Source organism: Drosophila kikkawai, chromosome 2L (assembly GCF_030179895.1).
Source record: "Drosophila kikkawai strain 14028-0561.14 chromosome 2L, DkikHiC1v2, whole genome shotgun sequence".
Lineage (NCBI taxonomy): Eukaryota > Metazoa > Arthropoda > Insecta > Diptera > Drosophilidae > Drosophila > Drosophila kikkawai.
In genome coordinates this window covers 22,701,338-22,716,776 of record NC_091728.1, presented here as the reverse complement: position 1 = coordinate 22,716,776, position 15,439 = coordinate 22,701,338, and the positions used below count along the sequence as shown (strand labels likewise).

The window sequence follows — 15,439 nt, the reverse complement described above, 5'->3', positions numbered from 1 at the left end:
TGGAATGGGAGAAATCGGGGAAATGGCGGAAACACGAGCAAACAACCAACACAACAAAGAGGCGGAGGCGGGCGGGGAAAACCCGGGACTGCGACACGGTGAAAAATGTTAAAAAAGCGAAGACGGAAAGAAAAATCACAAACAGCATTCTCGACATAGCAAAAAGGCTGAAACGCAGAAGAAGAATCTCAGGACGAGTCCGCACAGCACTTGCGACAGCCAATAGAAGAGGTCCTTCGAACTGTGGAGGAACAAAAACATATATTACGCATACGTCACGTTGGCGCAGCATTGACATGCGACTAATGGGCGGCAGCAAAAGCCGACAATCAGATCAACGCATCTGTCCTAATGAGCACATCTCCGGCATAACCTACTTTGCCTGGCAAAGGCATATCATCCGCCGGACAACAAAGTGGACATAATTTGATTAGGCCTCTTGTTGGAGGCACAAGTAGCCAGAATCCTAGAGTACCCGAGTAGGGTTTCCTTTGACCAGATTCCTTTCCGAAACTTTCTCAAAGTGTAACGGCCTGAGAAGGAGCAGCACAACGCGCCTCCGAGAGCCATGCCGCCAGGCATTGACAGAGCGTTGCGCAAGCCAACAAATTGACGAACAGGCAGGGGGACTGACGGACAAAAGGACGACGGAAGGAGCGACTCACCGACGGACAGGCGAACTGGCAAAAAGTGCGTTGCCACGGCCGCTAGAAAATATATAAAATAAATTGCGGAATGCCAACAAATAAAAATTTATAAGTGTAGGCACAAGAACCCGAACCCTCCGTCAACCAACCCACCCGCTGCCGGCAGCAAAGAACGAACCCCGGTCACGCCCCTTCTTAGGCCAGCGTTCCAGCGTCCCTTGTCAAGGACCGGAGCCAGGACGATTATAAAGAGATTTGTGTGTCTGCGTCTCAGTTCAACTCGAGGCTCGAGTCGCGGAGGCGGAGGCGAAGGCGATGGCGGCCACGAGCCAGCGAGAACGGTGAAACCTTGTCCTTTTGGAGCAGATTGGGCCTGCCTGACGAGGCGCTGATGACTGTCATCATAATCTCGATTAACATAATAATATCCGTAATCGTTATCGGCCCTGATGATGCTCCTGATTGTGCCGTCGCCCCCTGTTTAGACAATGTTGCTGCCTAATTTTGTCTGTTGTCCCCCAAATTGCCTATCAGGTTCCATTCTGATTTGTTTTTTTATTTCCCCTCTCCGCCTGCCCCCTGGCGATTTGAATTTAATTGCTTTATCTGCCCATAAAAGTTGGTCAGATTTGACATATTGCCTGGCGAAATACCACTTTAAGTGTTCCAGAGCAAAGCAATGAAAAACGAACTCAATTTTATATTATCACCGATTTCTGCCACAAAAGTGTGCGCAAAAAAAAAAGAAAAAAAAAAACGGCAGCTAAACTTTTAGAAAATTCATTTGGCCACTTTGCATGGCCCGCCGCCACTCGAGCTGGGCTACAGTATCCAACGGCGGCGGCATTGACGGATATACCAACTTATTGATTGCTCTGCCTGAGAGACTACTGCGGCCTGAGATGGCCCCGGGATGGAGGCTGAGCATAGGGTTTTGGAATTGGGAATGGCTGGGCTAAAATGGCAACCGAAAAGGGGCAGCCAGTCGGCGGAAGTTTAGCCGAGATTGTCAATAGATCTGGCGCGTGGATGGTACAGTGGCTTATCGCCTTGTAAACCTTATAAATTGTCTTCTTAAAAAGGGATAAAATAAACAAAAAAATGTATTTCATATCATTTAATTAAAGTTACTGCTAATTTCTAGTACAAGTACCTTTAACATCTAACAAAACTGCATAGTTTTTTAATAAAATTTTAGCTTACGTTTAAGTTTTAAATACGGTTCGGGTATTATTTCTAACTAAGTTTTAAGTTTCACTGAATTGACTTTCTTCTGTAACTGCAGAATAAATATAGAAAAATCTTTTAAATTCATACATCGGAAACAAATAGATTTCACGTTTCTCATAATTATCCTTAAATACCTTTTATTATTATTTAACATTATACATTTCGATAATAAAAATCATAAAAATTATTATGGAAATAGAAAGATTGCAAAAAAAGAATAACAATGCGATTAAGAATTGTTTCTATGCCAATTTAATTAATTTTTTTGTTTAAAAATTGCAATTGTAATACTATTTTACGCTTCTAATTAATTTTCAACAATTAGAGAATACCTACTTCTTTTTTATATTTTTTAAAATTTTCTTTTGACCACCCTTTTAGCTATAGACCACTGTGGCTTGGAGAAAAGGACGACGCATTCGCCTATGTAGTATGTATATTGTGAGTGGTTTAGTGAGGCATATGCTGATGGAATTTGGTTTTTTCCCACATAAATCGTGTGCGTTTGTGTACCCTCTCAAAGGTTTTGACAGTCCCTTCGTGGAAATGAGGGGAAGGCAGGGAGTACAGTCCCCTTTGCCTAACTTTTCCGAAGCGATGACAGGAATCTGTGGACTCTACAGGATATTCCATCTTCATTCAGTGTTGCGTATGGCATCACTGCAGGTGACACCTTGAAATTGAAGACGGAGTAGTTCGGTTGGGCAACTGCTCCTTGTCCGGAAAATGCATTTACCCAGTCCTGCCCAGCATCCATTCCACCGGCAATGTACCTCTGCTTCGGTTAGGGCCTGTCTTTAGTTTTGATTTTCCACTTGATCGAGTGCAAACTTCCCCGCTCCGCTGCCCACTGAGGCGTGTTATCAAATTATAAACAATTTCAACGTGAATATGCATTGTTAATGTGCCTGAATTGTTCACGTTAATTAGGTTGCAGCGGCAAAGACCCTGCCCGCCCCTTGTCCTGCGAAACGTGCTGGTCATGGGCGTGGGCGTGGCCGTCGGCGTCCTAGATTAATTTCCTGTTTTCAAGGGAAACAACGTTTTCCACGAACTGCTATGCTGGCTGCTCAAAATCGTTGTGCAATTACTGCAAAGTGTCCCGTACATTTAATGCCGTGCTGCGGCGCCTTATTTTCATCCATTACAAAATCAAGTTGAGGAACGTGCCGCAGACACGTTTCTTCGCCCCTTTCGGGCCGTGCTCCAAATGGGCATTTGTCTCTAAAGTTAAAATTGCTTTTAATATAATGCGATTTCTGTTTGCCTTCCCGGAATGCTGGCCAGCTTTGTTGGCAAGCATTTGATGGTCATTAGGCGTCCTCCCCATGTTGAGACAATTTTGTACAATAAAATTTCAATAAAGCCGAGGAAAGATCAAGTGGGTAAGTGTATCTTTTTGGGTCGGGGAAAAGCCAAAAAAGAAAGAGGAAAATCCGTTGGACCATAAAATCAGCACAACCCAAACACACATCATCATCAGGACGATCATCATCGCCAATAAGTGGAAGACAACAAACATGGTCCGGCACTTTAATCAAATACGACCGCAGCAACAAGAGGCTGTTCACCCCCAAAGGATGCCTCTGGATGCTGCCTGGATGTGGGGGCTAAAATTTCAATGAAGCCATTGGCAGCCAAGAGGCTTAGAAGTGCTGGCTGGCTGGGAACAAAAAAAGAGCAGAAACTATTAAAGTAAGTGGAAATGGAGGCATCAAGCCGGAAACACGAGCTCACACGTCGTCCTGGGAGGGCTGCCATTGACAGGCCAAGTGGAAGCTTTGAACCTTTTATGTGCTTTTAATTTTAATACAACAAAAAGGCAGAAAACAAAACGATTTTCCTGCCTTTAGTTGCCACTTTGGGTGCTCTTCGCCTGTAAGGCTGCTGCTGCTCCTGCTCCTGCTACTGCGCATTTTCAATTTGCTTTCGCTTTGCATAAGGATTGCAATTCACGCCAGCTGTTGGCATTCGCACGGATAAGCCTGTGCGTACCACACTGCGTATGAGAGATGAACAGGGGTGCCTCCTTTGATGCAGCCACAATTAATTGCTCGTCCTTGAAGGTGTCACCTGCAACAACGCTAGTCAGCCGAAAGTAGGAGCCCAGCTATGCCCGCAGGCATTCGGTTTATCAATTAGATGAGGCTGATATAATTAAAAGCCCTCACCGACAGCTCCTTTGTCCATGACAAATAGCAGCGAATGAACCACACACACACACACACTCGGCCCAAGCCTGACTTTATCGAAACTATGGTGCGAGTAAATGCCATCGCACTTCAGGCATCCGGTCTAGACTCCATTATGATGTACAGAACAGCGTAGAGTATAGTGTGCTCTGGCCCGGTCCCCTAGGAGCCTGCTGGCAGCTGCTGGGCCCTACTTAAAGATACAATAAAAAAGCTGGCATTCCTACTGGGGGCATCTGCATAGTACTGCGCGTGTGTGGGTGTGCGCTTTATGCCCCATTCACAGGTCGGCGGGAAAAACGTTTAATCTAGCATAAACATATGGAACACAGGCATTTACATGCGACACACATTAGGTGATGAAGGCGCCAGGTGAGCAGGAGTACTGCCAGTGCTCCCTTTAAATCGCGCTCGGCTTTAAGCTGGAAATTAATTATGCAATCTCGGAGTGGGCTAAGCAAACAGTGGCTGCTTTCGATTTCTCTCATAACGGAATATATAAACCTTTGCTTTTTTCGCTGACTGCCTGCTGTTGACTTTTCATCTGAAGGAAAAAAATATGAAATACTTGGAAAAACAATTGGAACAAAATACATTTGGAAAATGAGTTTCAAAGGGGGAGAAGCAAATTCAAATTAAAGTAATGTGTAGGTGCATTCCTGGAAATCCTAAGCTTAGGATAAACAGGGAAATGGGACTTATAACACATACTTAATAAATATTATTTAGGGCTTCGTTGATAACCGCACTATCGCAATGGCAACGAGTGAAAGCAAAAAATCCCCATAAAGCAGGACGAGGGAAACATGCTTAAATCCGATTACAAAGGATTCACAATCCAGTGCTCGAATAGAGTGGGTATTGCCATCGGGTACTTTTTCCACCTTCTATTTATTTGACAAATTTCGAGTTTATGATGGACTCCGGGGGCTTCCAGGGGATGCTCCCACTCGCCCCATCCATGCTTGCTGCCATGTGCGAGCTTTGTAATCGTAATAAAAATGCACAACATGGCACAACGCTCATCTCCAGCCTCAGCTTTAGCTCCATCTCCAGCTCCTGCTCCTGCTCCTCCGGGCGGGACACACAAAAGGCAGATCTAAAGGCAACTTAGAGCTTACTTAGACATGTTAACTGCTGCGAGGACTCTTTGTGTCTACACCTCCATGAAGGGCAGAAGCGACTGAGAGAAAGTTGCGGCGGCTACAAATTTAATGCGCTTACGATAAATTTTTATTATTCGAGCGAATGCTGCCGTTAAAATTGGATATTGAAGACCCCACCTAGGGCGGGGTGGCATGAGTACGGGGATTCGGGGGGGAGATAGCATGCGGGAAATTTGAATTTTTCGCCATAATCGTAACTTGTCTCGGTTGGCAGGCACTTTAAAGTCTTTACTTTTGCACTTGCACTCAGCAGTACGTGCTTTGTTTTTCTGTCAGTTGTTTATGCCTTAATGTGGCCATAAAATGCACGAGCTGGCGGCCAGAATGGGCGCATTCCAAATGACCACACGTTCCCTGGGCAAGCCGGACTCGTCCTGTCTGCCCGTGGGTCTTACTAGGTCACCGGGATTTGCTATTAGCCGGGCTTACCTGGCGTATACTTAATCACCCCGAAAAACTAGTTAAACTGCTGGGGAAACTGCAAGTCGGCACGTGAGATTGATTAAATTTGTGATTTATGTTCTCCGGAATCACCCGGGAGCACACAAAGCCCCAGACACACGGAGGGCACTGTCCGAGGGACTTCAAATATAACCGTCGCTTCCTGGCACTTCACTCAGAGCTATATTCGCGCTAGTCTCTCCTGGCCTCGTTCGAGGAGCGCGCGCGTGGCTATCAAGCTGGGAACTGGTTGGTCGCCGTCTTGGGAAGTGGCTTTTATAGGGTCCAACAGGCCACGAGGACTTGACGCCACAGCATTCAAAACACAACATGTTGCAGGTAGGGGTTGCGACCAAAACAAACCTTCGAGAAGGTCAGGGCGCAGGCGTCGGCAGGACAAAGCGCGCTCCTAGCCACGCTTAGCGGGTTCCGAAACCAAAGCTTTCGGCTTCGAGGATTACCCCTCGAACCTCGAACGGTTGCAATATAGCTCGTCGTTCCTCCGGCGCTGTCGGTTGGTAATAATTCCTTTGACAGTTCAATTTTGGGCAGACGGCCCCAAGTGTGTTTTTTGGCGAATTGGCATCTAATTATGGGTCAGCCGTCTTTGTGGCAACCTCAATTCTGCAGGAATACCTTGCTGTGTGCGATCAAATATTTAGTTTAATGCCGAGCATCCTCATTCCTTGAACGTCTGTCACCCACTTGACCATCAGGCTTGCTCAGCAATCACTCATATCCTATCCCAACTGGCGAACTTTATTAGTTTGGACACTCCTCCCCAGAAGAAGGCACTCCTGACATGGGAATTAAATCTGAAGAAACCTCGTGTCAGGCCCAGAGTCTTGCTGGAATGTTTACTTGGTTTTCTGAGCAAATATTGGCATACAAATGTTAATTATCCGCAAAGGCGAACAAAGCTGCCAAAAGGCAAGCAGTCTGAGGCACCTGGGGCGGGCCAACGGGGCGTATGCTCGATAATTGTTCGATCCCCCTCTCGTTAATATTCAATAGCTTGTATTAAATTCAAAGTGTTAACAAACTTTTGCACTTTGCATCGCCCCGAGTTGCGGACCCATTGAACACACACGCTGACTGGCTGGTTGGCAAAAAAGGGACATCCCGGCGAGGACCGATGTCCTTCGGCATCGCATGACGAGACGGGCCGGCTGACTGGCAGACCGGCAGACATGTTCCAGCTTACATGGGCAAGTATTTCATTAACCTGCCTCGTCCAGATACGCACATTGGCAGCTGCTGTCTATGTGAAGAGCGTTAACTTGTTTTCCCGGAACATCGTTTCTGCCCTCCCCTTTGTGTGTGGGGTCTTAACGAAGCCAGGACGAGCGTTAAATTGTGTCCACCGACCGTTGAAGTGAGCTGGTATTTTATTATCATTTTTGTGGTACCCTCCATTCAGTGGGAGGTGCAAACTTTCAAACACTTCAGGGACATTCAGGGTTCAGTGAGCATTCAGCTTTCACCTGGCAGATCCCCGTCAATGGAGTGCAGTCTGCATAAACACAATATGCAACTTAGCAACTTTCGAAATTAAATGGCAATTGCAAAAATGCAATATGCGAGCCACCATCGGAGGTTGACACAGGAAAACCAAGGCAACCACTGCAATCAAAGAGCGCTCTTTCGCCCACGCCCACGCCCACAGCCAGCCTCGGACAAAATGGTAAACTCTTTTGAATGGTAAACATGCGCATGACATAATTCCTTAATTACCAAAGTTGTCAGACGCACTTAAAAGTGAGTTACAATTACAATTTCGCCTCAACAATTGTCTGTTGCATGCTGCAGGTAGCGGAACGATAGTTCGGTCCATGCCACCTGGGGAGCAACTCCAACGTGTGCTCGACATGACCATTAGAATGCGAGGACGTTGATGTTAGATACTTGTATTAAGGGGTCCTTGGAGTGCTCGCACAAAGGATTGGGCTGTGACCCTTTTAGCTCAGTACATAAATGACTACCAACCCAACTGTTTAATGACAGTTTTTCATTTTTAAGTTAACTTTAAACAGAATCAGCTTATGTTTATTATAGACTTTCTGGTATCTGAAAGATTTATACATATGAATATATCCAAGATGGAAATTCAAACTCTTGATCAGCGTCAGCAGTCGAGCATATCTAGTCAGGTCCTTTTGCCGCTTACTATGCGAACTAATCTCATTATTTTAGAGCTACCTGAATGAAACTCTGCAGAGAGTCTTCTCTTGACTAATAGATAATTCCAGAATTAATAGGAAAGTAATAAGAAAATTGGAAATACCTTTATATGGTAATTATTTTAACATATTCGCTTATATTTTGATAAAGCTTGTTTTTTTTCCAATTTTAAAATAATTTCATTGTCTTTCTAACCACTTTCTAAAAGCCCCTGAAATAGGAATTGTACAATTACCCTTGACTAGCAAATGTAGTCCTACTTAAACCTTAATCTACCTTATAATTGGAACCTCTCTTATAAAAATATTAATTAATTTAGCACCAGAAATATCATTTAAAGATCAAAATAAACATAAAATATATTTACAAAAATTGATTGATAGCCACTAGATATATGTATTTAATTTTAAGCATGAGATTCCAAAAAAATGTTGTACATAAATATTTATATATATTTTAAGAATATTGGAATATTTAAAGCTTAAAAACTTGGGAATCGCCTTTTCTTGGCGTGGTATTTAAGTATATCCTTATTCTTTCTCTGTGTCACAAAAGTTTTTTTAAAACTAATAAACTTTGTGTGTTGACTCAGTATAAACGAAGAAAATCTATACAAAGTGTAAGCAAAAGGTGACTCTATAGTGCATTTATACAGTTAAAGTTTGCTAGCAAAAAAGTGTAGCAGGCCAATTGCATTAAGTAGGGTCTGGGCACGCGATTCGATGAGTTACGCTCTCTGAGAGAGCAGGTTACACTCTCTCTCTCAGAGAGCGTCACTACTGGTTTTCGGGGTTGAAGAGAGCTGCCTACGTGCAGCGAGATCACTGTCATTCGAGCGAACAAATTGTAAAGACGTGTGTGTAAAAGTACTTAAGAATAAATAAATATTTAATAAAACATCCTGTCACAAACTTCAGAAGTGGGATTGGGAAAAAAATTTCCCCCAACGCCAGTGTGAATAAAATGGATTTAAACATTAGTGACATAACAGTGGTACAATTAAAACGGTGGTTGGAGGTGCTGAAATTGTCGACAAAGGGAACGAAGAACGAGCTGTTTGCGCGGCTAGCCAAAGTTCCGGTAGAAGTTCGAGGAAGCGCTCCCGAAAATTGTACCGAAATGGATCAACAAATTTTGCAGCCGGACGTGGAGTCCCGTGAGCTGGACATGGAAAGCGGCGAGGAGATGCAGATCGAAGTTCAGACTCTGGAAAATTTGCGTGTCGAAATTGCAAAGGCACAGAAAAAGCTGGAAAATTTAAATCGCCAGATCGGCAACGAAGACACGGAGAATGAAGGAGGCGAAAATGCGCAACTGAGGAACAGAGACGGCAACAGCAGTTCCGAGAATTTGGAGCAGAGCGTTAGAAGCTTCGAGAACACACAGCGTGGCGATGACAGAGACGGCGAGATAGGCGGCGGTAGAAGCGGCGGCAGCGGCGATGACAGAGACGGCGAGATAGGCGGCGGTAGAAGCGGCGGTAGAAGCGGCGGCAGCGGCGATGACAGAGACGGCGAGATAGGCGGCGGTAGAAGCGGCGGCAGCGGCGAAGACAGAGACGGCGATATGAGCGGCGGCAGAGGTGAAGGCAGAGATGGAGATAAAAACGGCGACAGACGCGAAGAGCGAGACGGCGATAGAAGCGGCGTCAGAGGCAATTCTGGCGAAATTGGTGTGCAGCAAAACGGAGACAGATTTGAAACTAGCGGCTTGTTGTCACCCGGCTTTAACATGGCCAGGGAAATCTTAATGGATTTCACTGAGAAAGTGTCTGTGCGGTCGTGGATTGCGCAATACGAGAATATATCAGCGTTATATTCTCTGTCAGACATGCAGCGACGTGCTTTGCTGATCAGCAAATTGAAGGGAAATTCGTTGGAATGGATGCATGCTGATGCAGGGCGGTTTGCGAAGCCTGTTAATGAGTTGCTGGAACAACTCAAGTTGGCGTTTGGAGGCATCGAGTCCAAGTCTGTCCTACGTCGCAAGTTCGAAGCGCGTAGTTGGTCTCCAAATGAGCAGTTTGCCACATACTTTGGCGAGAAATGCAGACTGGCTCGAGATGTCGCAATGGACGAGGACGAACTACTGGATGGGCTCGTGGAGGGCATTCCAGTACTTAGCTTGCGTACACAGGCCAAGCTCCAATGTTTTGATGGCCCGGAGAGGATGCTGAGGGCGTTTGCAGACATTAGGCTCCCAGCAAAGGGGCCAGCCATGGCGAAATTGGCGGCAGCGAAGGCGGTTCCAGCGAGCAGCGAGACTCGTTGCTTCAATTGCAACGCGAAGGGGCACTGGAAGAGGGAGTGCACTAAGCCAAAGAGGTCGCCAGGTTCGTGCTACGGATGCGGCGCAGAGGATCACCGGATTGCTGAATGCCCCGGAAATAAGAAGAAGGCAGAAAACAATTATGTAAGATTGTTGAAAATTTTTTGCAGTGAATATCCTAACCAGCCTATTATTACAGAGTGCCAAATAGATTCGGGAAGCCCAGTTTCATTTATTAAGCGTTCATATGTACCAGCGAATATTAAATTAGAACCTCAAGAAGAGAGTTATTTTGGAATAAACAAAAGCTTATTGAAAAGTTTTGGAAAAATATTATGCTTTATATATAAAAATGAAATAAAGATTTGGTTTAAATTAATTGTAGTGGCTGATGAATCTATGGGCTGTAATATTGTGCTGGGTAGAGATTTTATGAAAGTTTGTGGTCTAGAAATTGATTTGGAAGCATTGAAAATTGTAACTGTAGAGTGTATTGAAACTGATGTCGAGAAGAAAGCGAAAGAGCTTTCCAACAATTGTATGGAACTAAAAAATGCAGGAATAAAATTAGGCGACATAAAGTTAGGTACAAGATTAGGAGATAGTTATTTGGATGAACAGTTAGGTGAAACGTTAGGTGAAAAGAATTTAGGTACAACATTAGAGGAAAAGAGTTTAGGTACAACATTAGAGGGAAAGAGTTTAGGTACAACATTAGAGGGAAAGAGTTTAGGTACAAAATTAATTAGAAACAGTTTAGGTACAAGCTTAGGTAAACAAAGTTTAGGTACAATTTGGAATGAGAATTTTGAAGGTACAGTTTTGAATAAAGATTCATTGTGGAATGCATATGAGGAAGATGTAAGGATAGGTGGAACAAACAATTTCGATGAGCAACTTTTAGGTACAAAGAAGTTAGATGAACCAATGGGAGTTTTGGAGGAAAATTTTGAAAAGGAAATGATGCAAATAAATATGTTAGAGCATGAGAAGGAAGAAAGGGTTTATGATATTGGAGAACAGGTTAGTTATACAGACAAAATAAAGTTAATTGGAATATTAGAGTCGAATTATATACATGTTCCGAGGCCTGAATTGCCGAAAAGTAGATGTGAAATTAATATAATTCTGGAGAACTCAAAACCATTTAGTTGTGTACCTAGGAGGCTATCGTATAGTGAAAAGGAAGCGTTACAGAAATTGTTAGATGAATACTTAGAAAATGGGATTATTCAGAGTAGTAGGTCTGAATACGCTTCTCCAATAGTGTTAGTGAAGAAAACGAGTGGCGAGCTTAGACTATGCATCGATTTCAGAAGGCTAAACAAAATTATGGTCAAAGATAATTATCCAATTCCTTTAATTGATGACTTATTGGATAAATTGGTTGGAAAATCGGTATTTACAAAATTGGATTTAAAGAATGGGTACTTTCATGTGTTCGTGAACAAAGATTCGGTGAAGTATACATCTTTTACAACGCCATTAGGACAGTTTGAGTTTTTACGTATGCCAATGGGTTTGAAAACAGCGCCTCAGGTATTTCAAAGATTTGTGAATGATATTTTTTCTGATATGATTCGAGAAAATAAGGTTATAATATACATGGATGATATTTTAATTGCAAGTCACGATATCAAAGAACATTTAGAAATATTAGTAGAAGTATTTAGGAGATTAGTGGAAAATAAATTAGAACTTAGAATGGATAAATGCAAGTTTCTACAAGATAAGGTAAAATATTTAGGTTTCTTAATTTCAAAGGAAGGAATAAAAGCTGATGAGAAGGGATTAGAAGCAATAAAAAATTTTCCAATTCCGAGTAAAGTGCAAGCTGTGCAAAGTTTCTTAGGTTTGTGTTCTTATTTTCGACGATTTATAAAGGACTTTTCGATATTGGCAAAACCTCTATATGACTTGTTGAGAAAAGATAAGACGTTCGAGTTTGGGAAAGCAGAGTTGGATTGTTTTACACTTTTGAAGGATAAATTAGTAGCAGCCCCAGTGCTGGCTCTATATGATCATAGAGATGATATTGAGCTTCATTGCGATGCGAGTGCGTTAGGTTTTGGAGCTGTACTGCTGCAGAGGAAGGAAGATAAGAAACTACACCCAATATTTTACTTTTCGAAGAGATCCACTCCGACTGAGGCGAAATATCATAGCTTTGAGTTAGAGACGTTAGCTATTATTTATGCACTTAGAAGGTTTAGGATATATTTACAGGGTAAACCTTTCAAAATCGTAACAGACTGTAACTCGTTAACATTAACTCTGAATAAGATAGACTTAAACCCAAGAATTGCGAGATGGGCGTTAGAGCTACAGGAATTTGATTATGAATTGAAGCACAGAGCAGGTAGGCAAATGCAGCATGTCGATGCACTTAGCAGATGTAATAATGTTATGATAATAGACGCAAATACTTTTGAGGATAACTTAATAATTTGTCAGGCAAGAGATACTAAGCTAAAAGAAATTAGGAAAATTTTAGAGAACAGAGAACATAAATGGTTTGAGATGAGGAATGGGGTTATATATAGGAAGGATAATAACAATAGACTTCTGTTTTATGTACCAAGTAGAATGGAGCAACATGTTTTGTACAAGTATCATGACGAATTAGGGCATATTGGACGGGATAAGATGTTAGACGCTATTAGTAAAAGTTATTGGTTCCCGAGCATGAAAGATAAGGTTTGTGAACACATTCAAAACTGTTTGAAGTGTATAGCGTTCTCTCCTAAAGTAGGTAAAGGAGATGGACTGCTACACAGTATACCGAAAGGCAATAAGCCATTTGAGGTGATACATATTGATCATTATGGCCCAGTAGACAATAGCAGATCAAAGAAGCATATATTAGTGGTGATAGATGGATTCACGAAATTTGTTAGGCTTTATACTACGAAAACAACAAACACAAAGGAAGTTTTGAGCGCATTAGCAGACTATTTTCGGGCGTATAGCAGACCTAGGTGTATTATATCAGATCGAGGAAGTTGCTTCACATCAACGGATTTCGCAAATTTTGTTGAGGAAAGGAATATAAAACACATAAAAATTGCTACGGGATCACCACAAGCCAATGGTCAAGTGGAGCGAGTAAATAGAAGTTTAGGACCGATGATTGCGAAACTTTCAGAACCAGAAAGAGGACTACATTGGGATGTAGTAGTAGAGAAGGTAGAGTATTCGTTGAATAATACACTGCATAGCAGCATTAAGCAGTTTCCCAGTGAAATTTTATTCGGAATAGCCCAGAGGGGAGAAGATAGTGATGAATTTAAGGAAAAGTTAAAAGAGGAAGAAAAAGTTAGAGAAACGTTAGAGGATGATGATGATGAAATTATTGAGGAAAACAGGAGAAATTTAGAACAACTAAGAAGAAAATTAGAAGGCGAAGAGGAAATTGAAGAAAATTTAGAAGGTGAAGAAAAAATTATAGAAAACTTAGAAAGTGAAGAAGAAATCATTGAGGAAAATAGGAAAAATTTAGAACAACTTAGACAGAAAGCAGAAGAAAATCAAAGAAAGTCGCAGTTAAGAAACGAAACCTATTACAATTCAAAAAGAAAGCTGAATTCAGAATACAGAGAAGGAGACTATGTAATGGTAAAGAATTTTGATAGTACCGCAGGAGTTAGTAGGAAGTTAATACCCAAAAACAAAGGACCGTACATTATTGGAAAAGTTTTGAGAAATGATAGATTTTTGTTAAAAGACATCGATGGGTTTCAATTATCTCGAAATCCATATCAAGGAGTTTGGAGCGCTAATAATATTCGGCATTGGATGAAAGATGATAGTAAATCTAGATAAATAAAATTGAAACAGAATGTTAAAGATAAAAATCAAGAAAATTGTAAACTAAAAAATGAGAAAAGAAATTGTACAAACTATATGAATTGTTAACTAATTCTAAGACTAAATTTAAGATATTTTTAGCCGAGATAGTGGGCTATCTCAAGGTCAGGACGGCCGAGTTGTAGCAGGCCAATTGCATTAAGTAGGGTCTGGGCACGCGATTCGATGAGTTACGCTCTCTGAGAGAGCAGGTTACACTCTCTCTCTCAGAGAGCGTCACTACTGGTTTTCGGGGTTGAAGAGAGCTGCCTACGTGCAGCGAGATCACTGTCATTCGAGCGAACAAATTGTAAAGACGTGTGTGTAAAAGTACTTAAGAATAAATAAATATTTAATAAAACATCCTGTCACAAAAGTCAAGCCGTTCTAGGTCATTTCTTAAAGTCTTCCCTTTTACCAGGCACTAGGACTTGAGTCAAATAATAATAATAAATAAAGTACCCTACACACTGATAGGTGGCGAGCAGATCAGACATTTCCTGTCAATTTGGGCAAACGAGGCAAGGACCTGTCAGCTCCAGAAGTAGTTCGAGATGGCATCCCGAATCTTGGCGGGGGAGAGTCTGTCCGAGTGCCGTGTCGGGTTGCCTGCCGCCAAAAACCAGTCCTCACACACCAACCAAGCCAGAGCCCATCTTTAACCGCCTTTACCCTTGGCACTTGTTGAGAAATTTTCTATTTGCAGATGTGCGCGATGCATTTCCTTTGCATCTCCCAATGCGGTTGATGTTTTTGCTGCTGCTTCTGCTGTTTGTGTTGTCATTTCAATTTCAATTTGCTGACGGAAACTTGAGCGTAGCCCATGACAACGCAGCCGAACTTTCGGCGTCGCCCTGGCCACCAATTAGTGCCAGAGTCAGCCGGGGACTACAGCCTTCGAAAGTGTAACAAAATTCCAAGGAATTGTCGGGTCTCCAAGTGAAGGGCCAAACGGCATGGCATCACGGCAGCACGGATTTAATTAAAATGTTTTCCACGTGCGTAAATCCCGCTCTAATTGTTTCACAGCCCATCTAGCACTCGGCTGCATGTCAGCAGCGGGAGGTGCACATCATTTCGCTCACAATAAACTTTAATAATGGCCCGGAATCATGGGCAGGTATATGCCACAACGTGTTATTAAAACTCGGGCTGGAGAGGATATCACACAGGCAGCCGCAAAAATTTGTCAAATTTAATTTACACCTGTTTAGAAGTATGCAAATATCCGCCCCCGGAGGCGGGTCGTGGGGCATCAACGGTCAGGGCCCTTCCAAATCTTCGCCGAAATGCCAGCGAGCAAAACACGGAGGACAACAATTTAGCTGCAGTCATAAACATTCGCTCCTGGGGAAAAAAGGAAAGCGGAAAAAGGGAAAACACAACAGAGGAAAAAGTGGATGGAAGGAGGAACTGAAGCCAGAGGATGTGTTGCGGATGATTGCAGCAAATTGCCAACACAGTTGTT

At 42.8% G+C, this 15,439-nt stretch overlaps 2 protein-coding genes across 3 annotated transcripts in view; one reads left to right on the top strand and one right to left on the bottom strand.

Annotated features, from left to right (window-relative positions):
- Positions 1-5,858, bottom strand: part of LOC108080707 (GTP-binding protein Di-Ras2) — a 37,276-nt gene extending 31,418 nt beyond the window's left edge. Inside the window, exon 1 of one of the 2 annotated variants that reach the window (XM_017175544.3) lies at positions 5,665-5,858. The gene's annotated coding sequence lies outside the window, so the exon portion shown is untranslated. Of the gene's footprint in view, positions 1-5,190; positions 5,314-5,664 lie in introns of those variants that run through there. The other variant, XM_070289081.1, reaches the window with a different exon arrangement.
- A 22-nt stretch (positions 5,859-5,880) lies between these two features.
- Positions 5,881-15,042, top strand: LOC121502404 (uncharacterized). The gene is made up of 2 exons (XM_041775874.2): positions 5,881-10,269; positions 10,325-15,042. The coding sequence occupies exons 1-2, from the start codon at positions 8,821-8,823 to the stop codon at positions 10,334-10,336; spliced, it is 1,461 nt and encodes a 486-aa protein (XP_041631808.1). The 5' UTR covers positions 5,881-8,820; the 3' UTR covers positions 10,337-15,042.
- Positions 15,043-15,439: the final 397 nt, after the last annotated feature.

What these genes read in the sequence shown, in the direction of transcription:
- LOC121502404 (XM_041775874.2), top strand. Translation starts at nt 8,821, where the DNA reads ATGGATTTAAACATTAGTGACATAACAGTGGTACAATTAAAACGGTGG.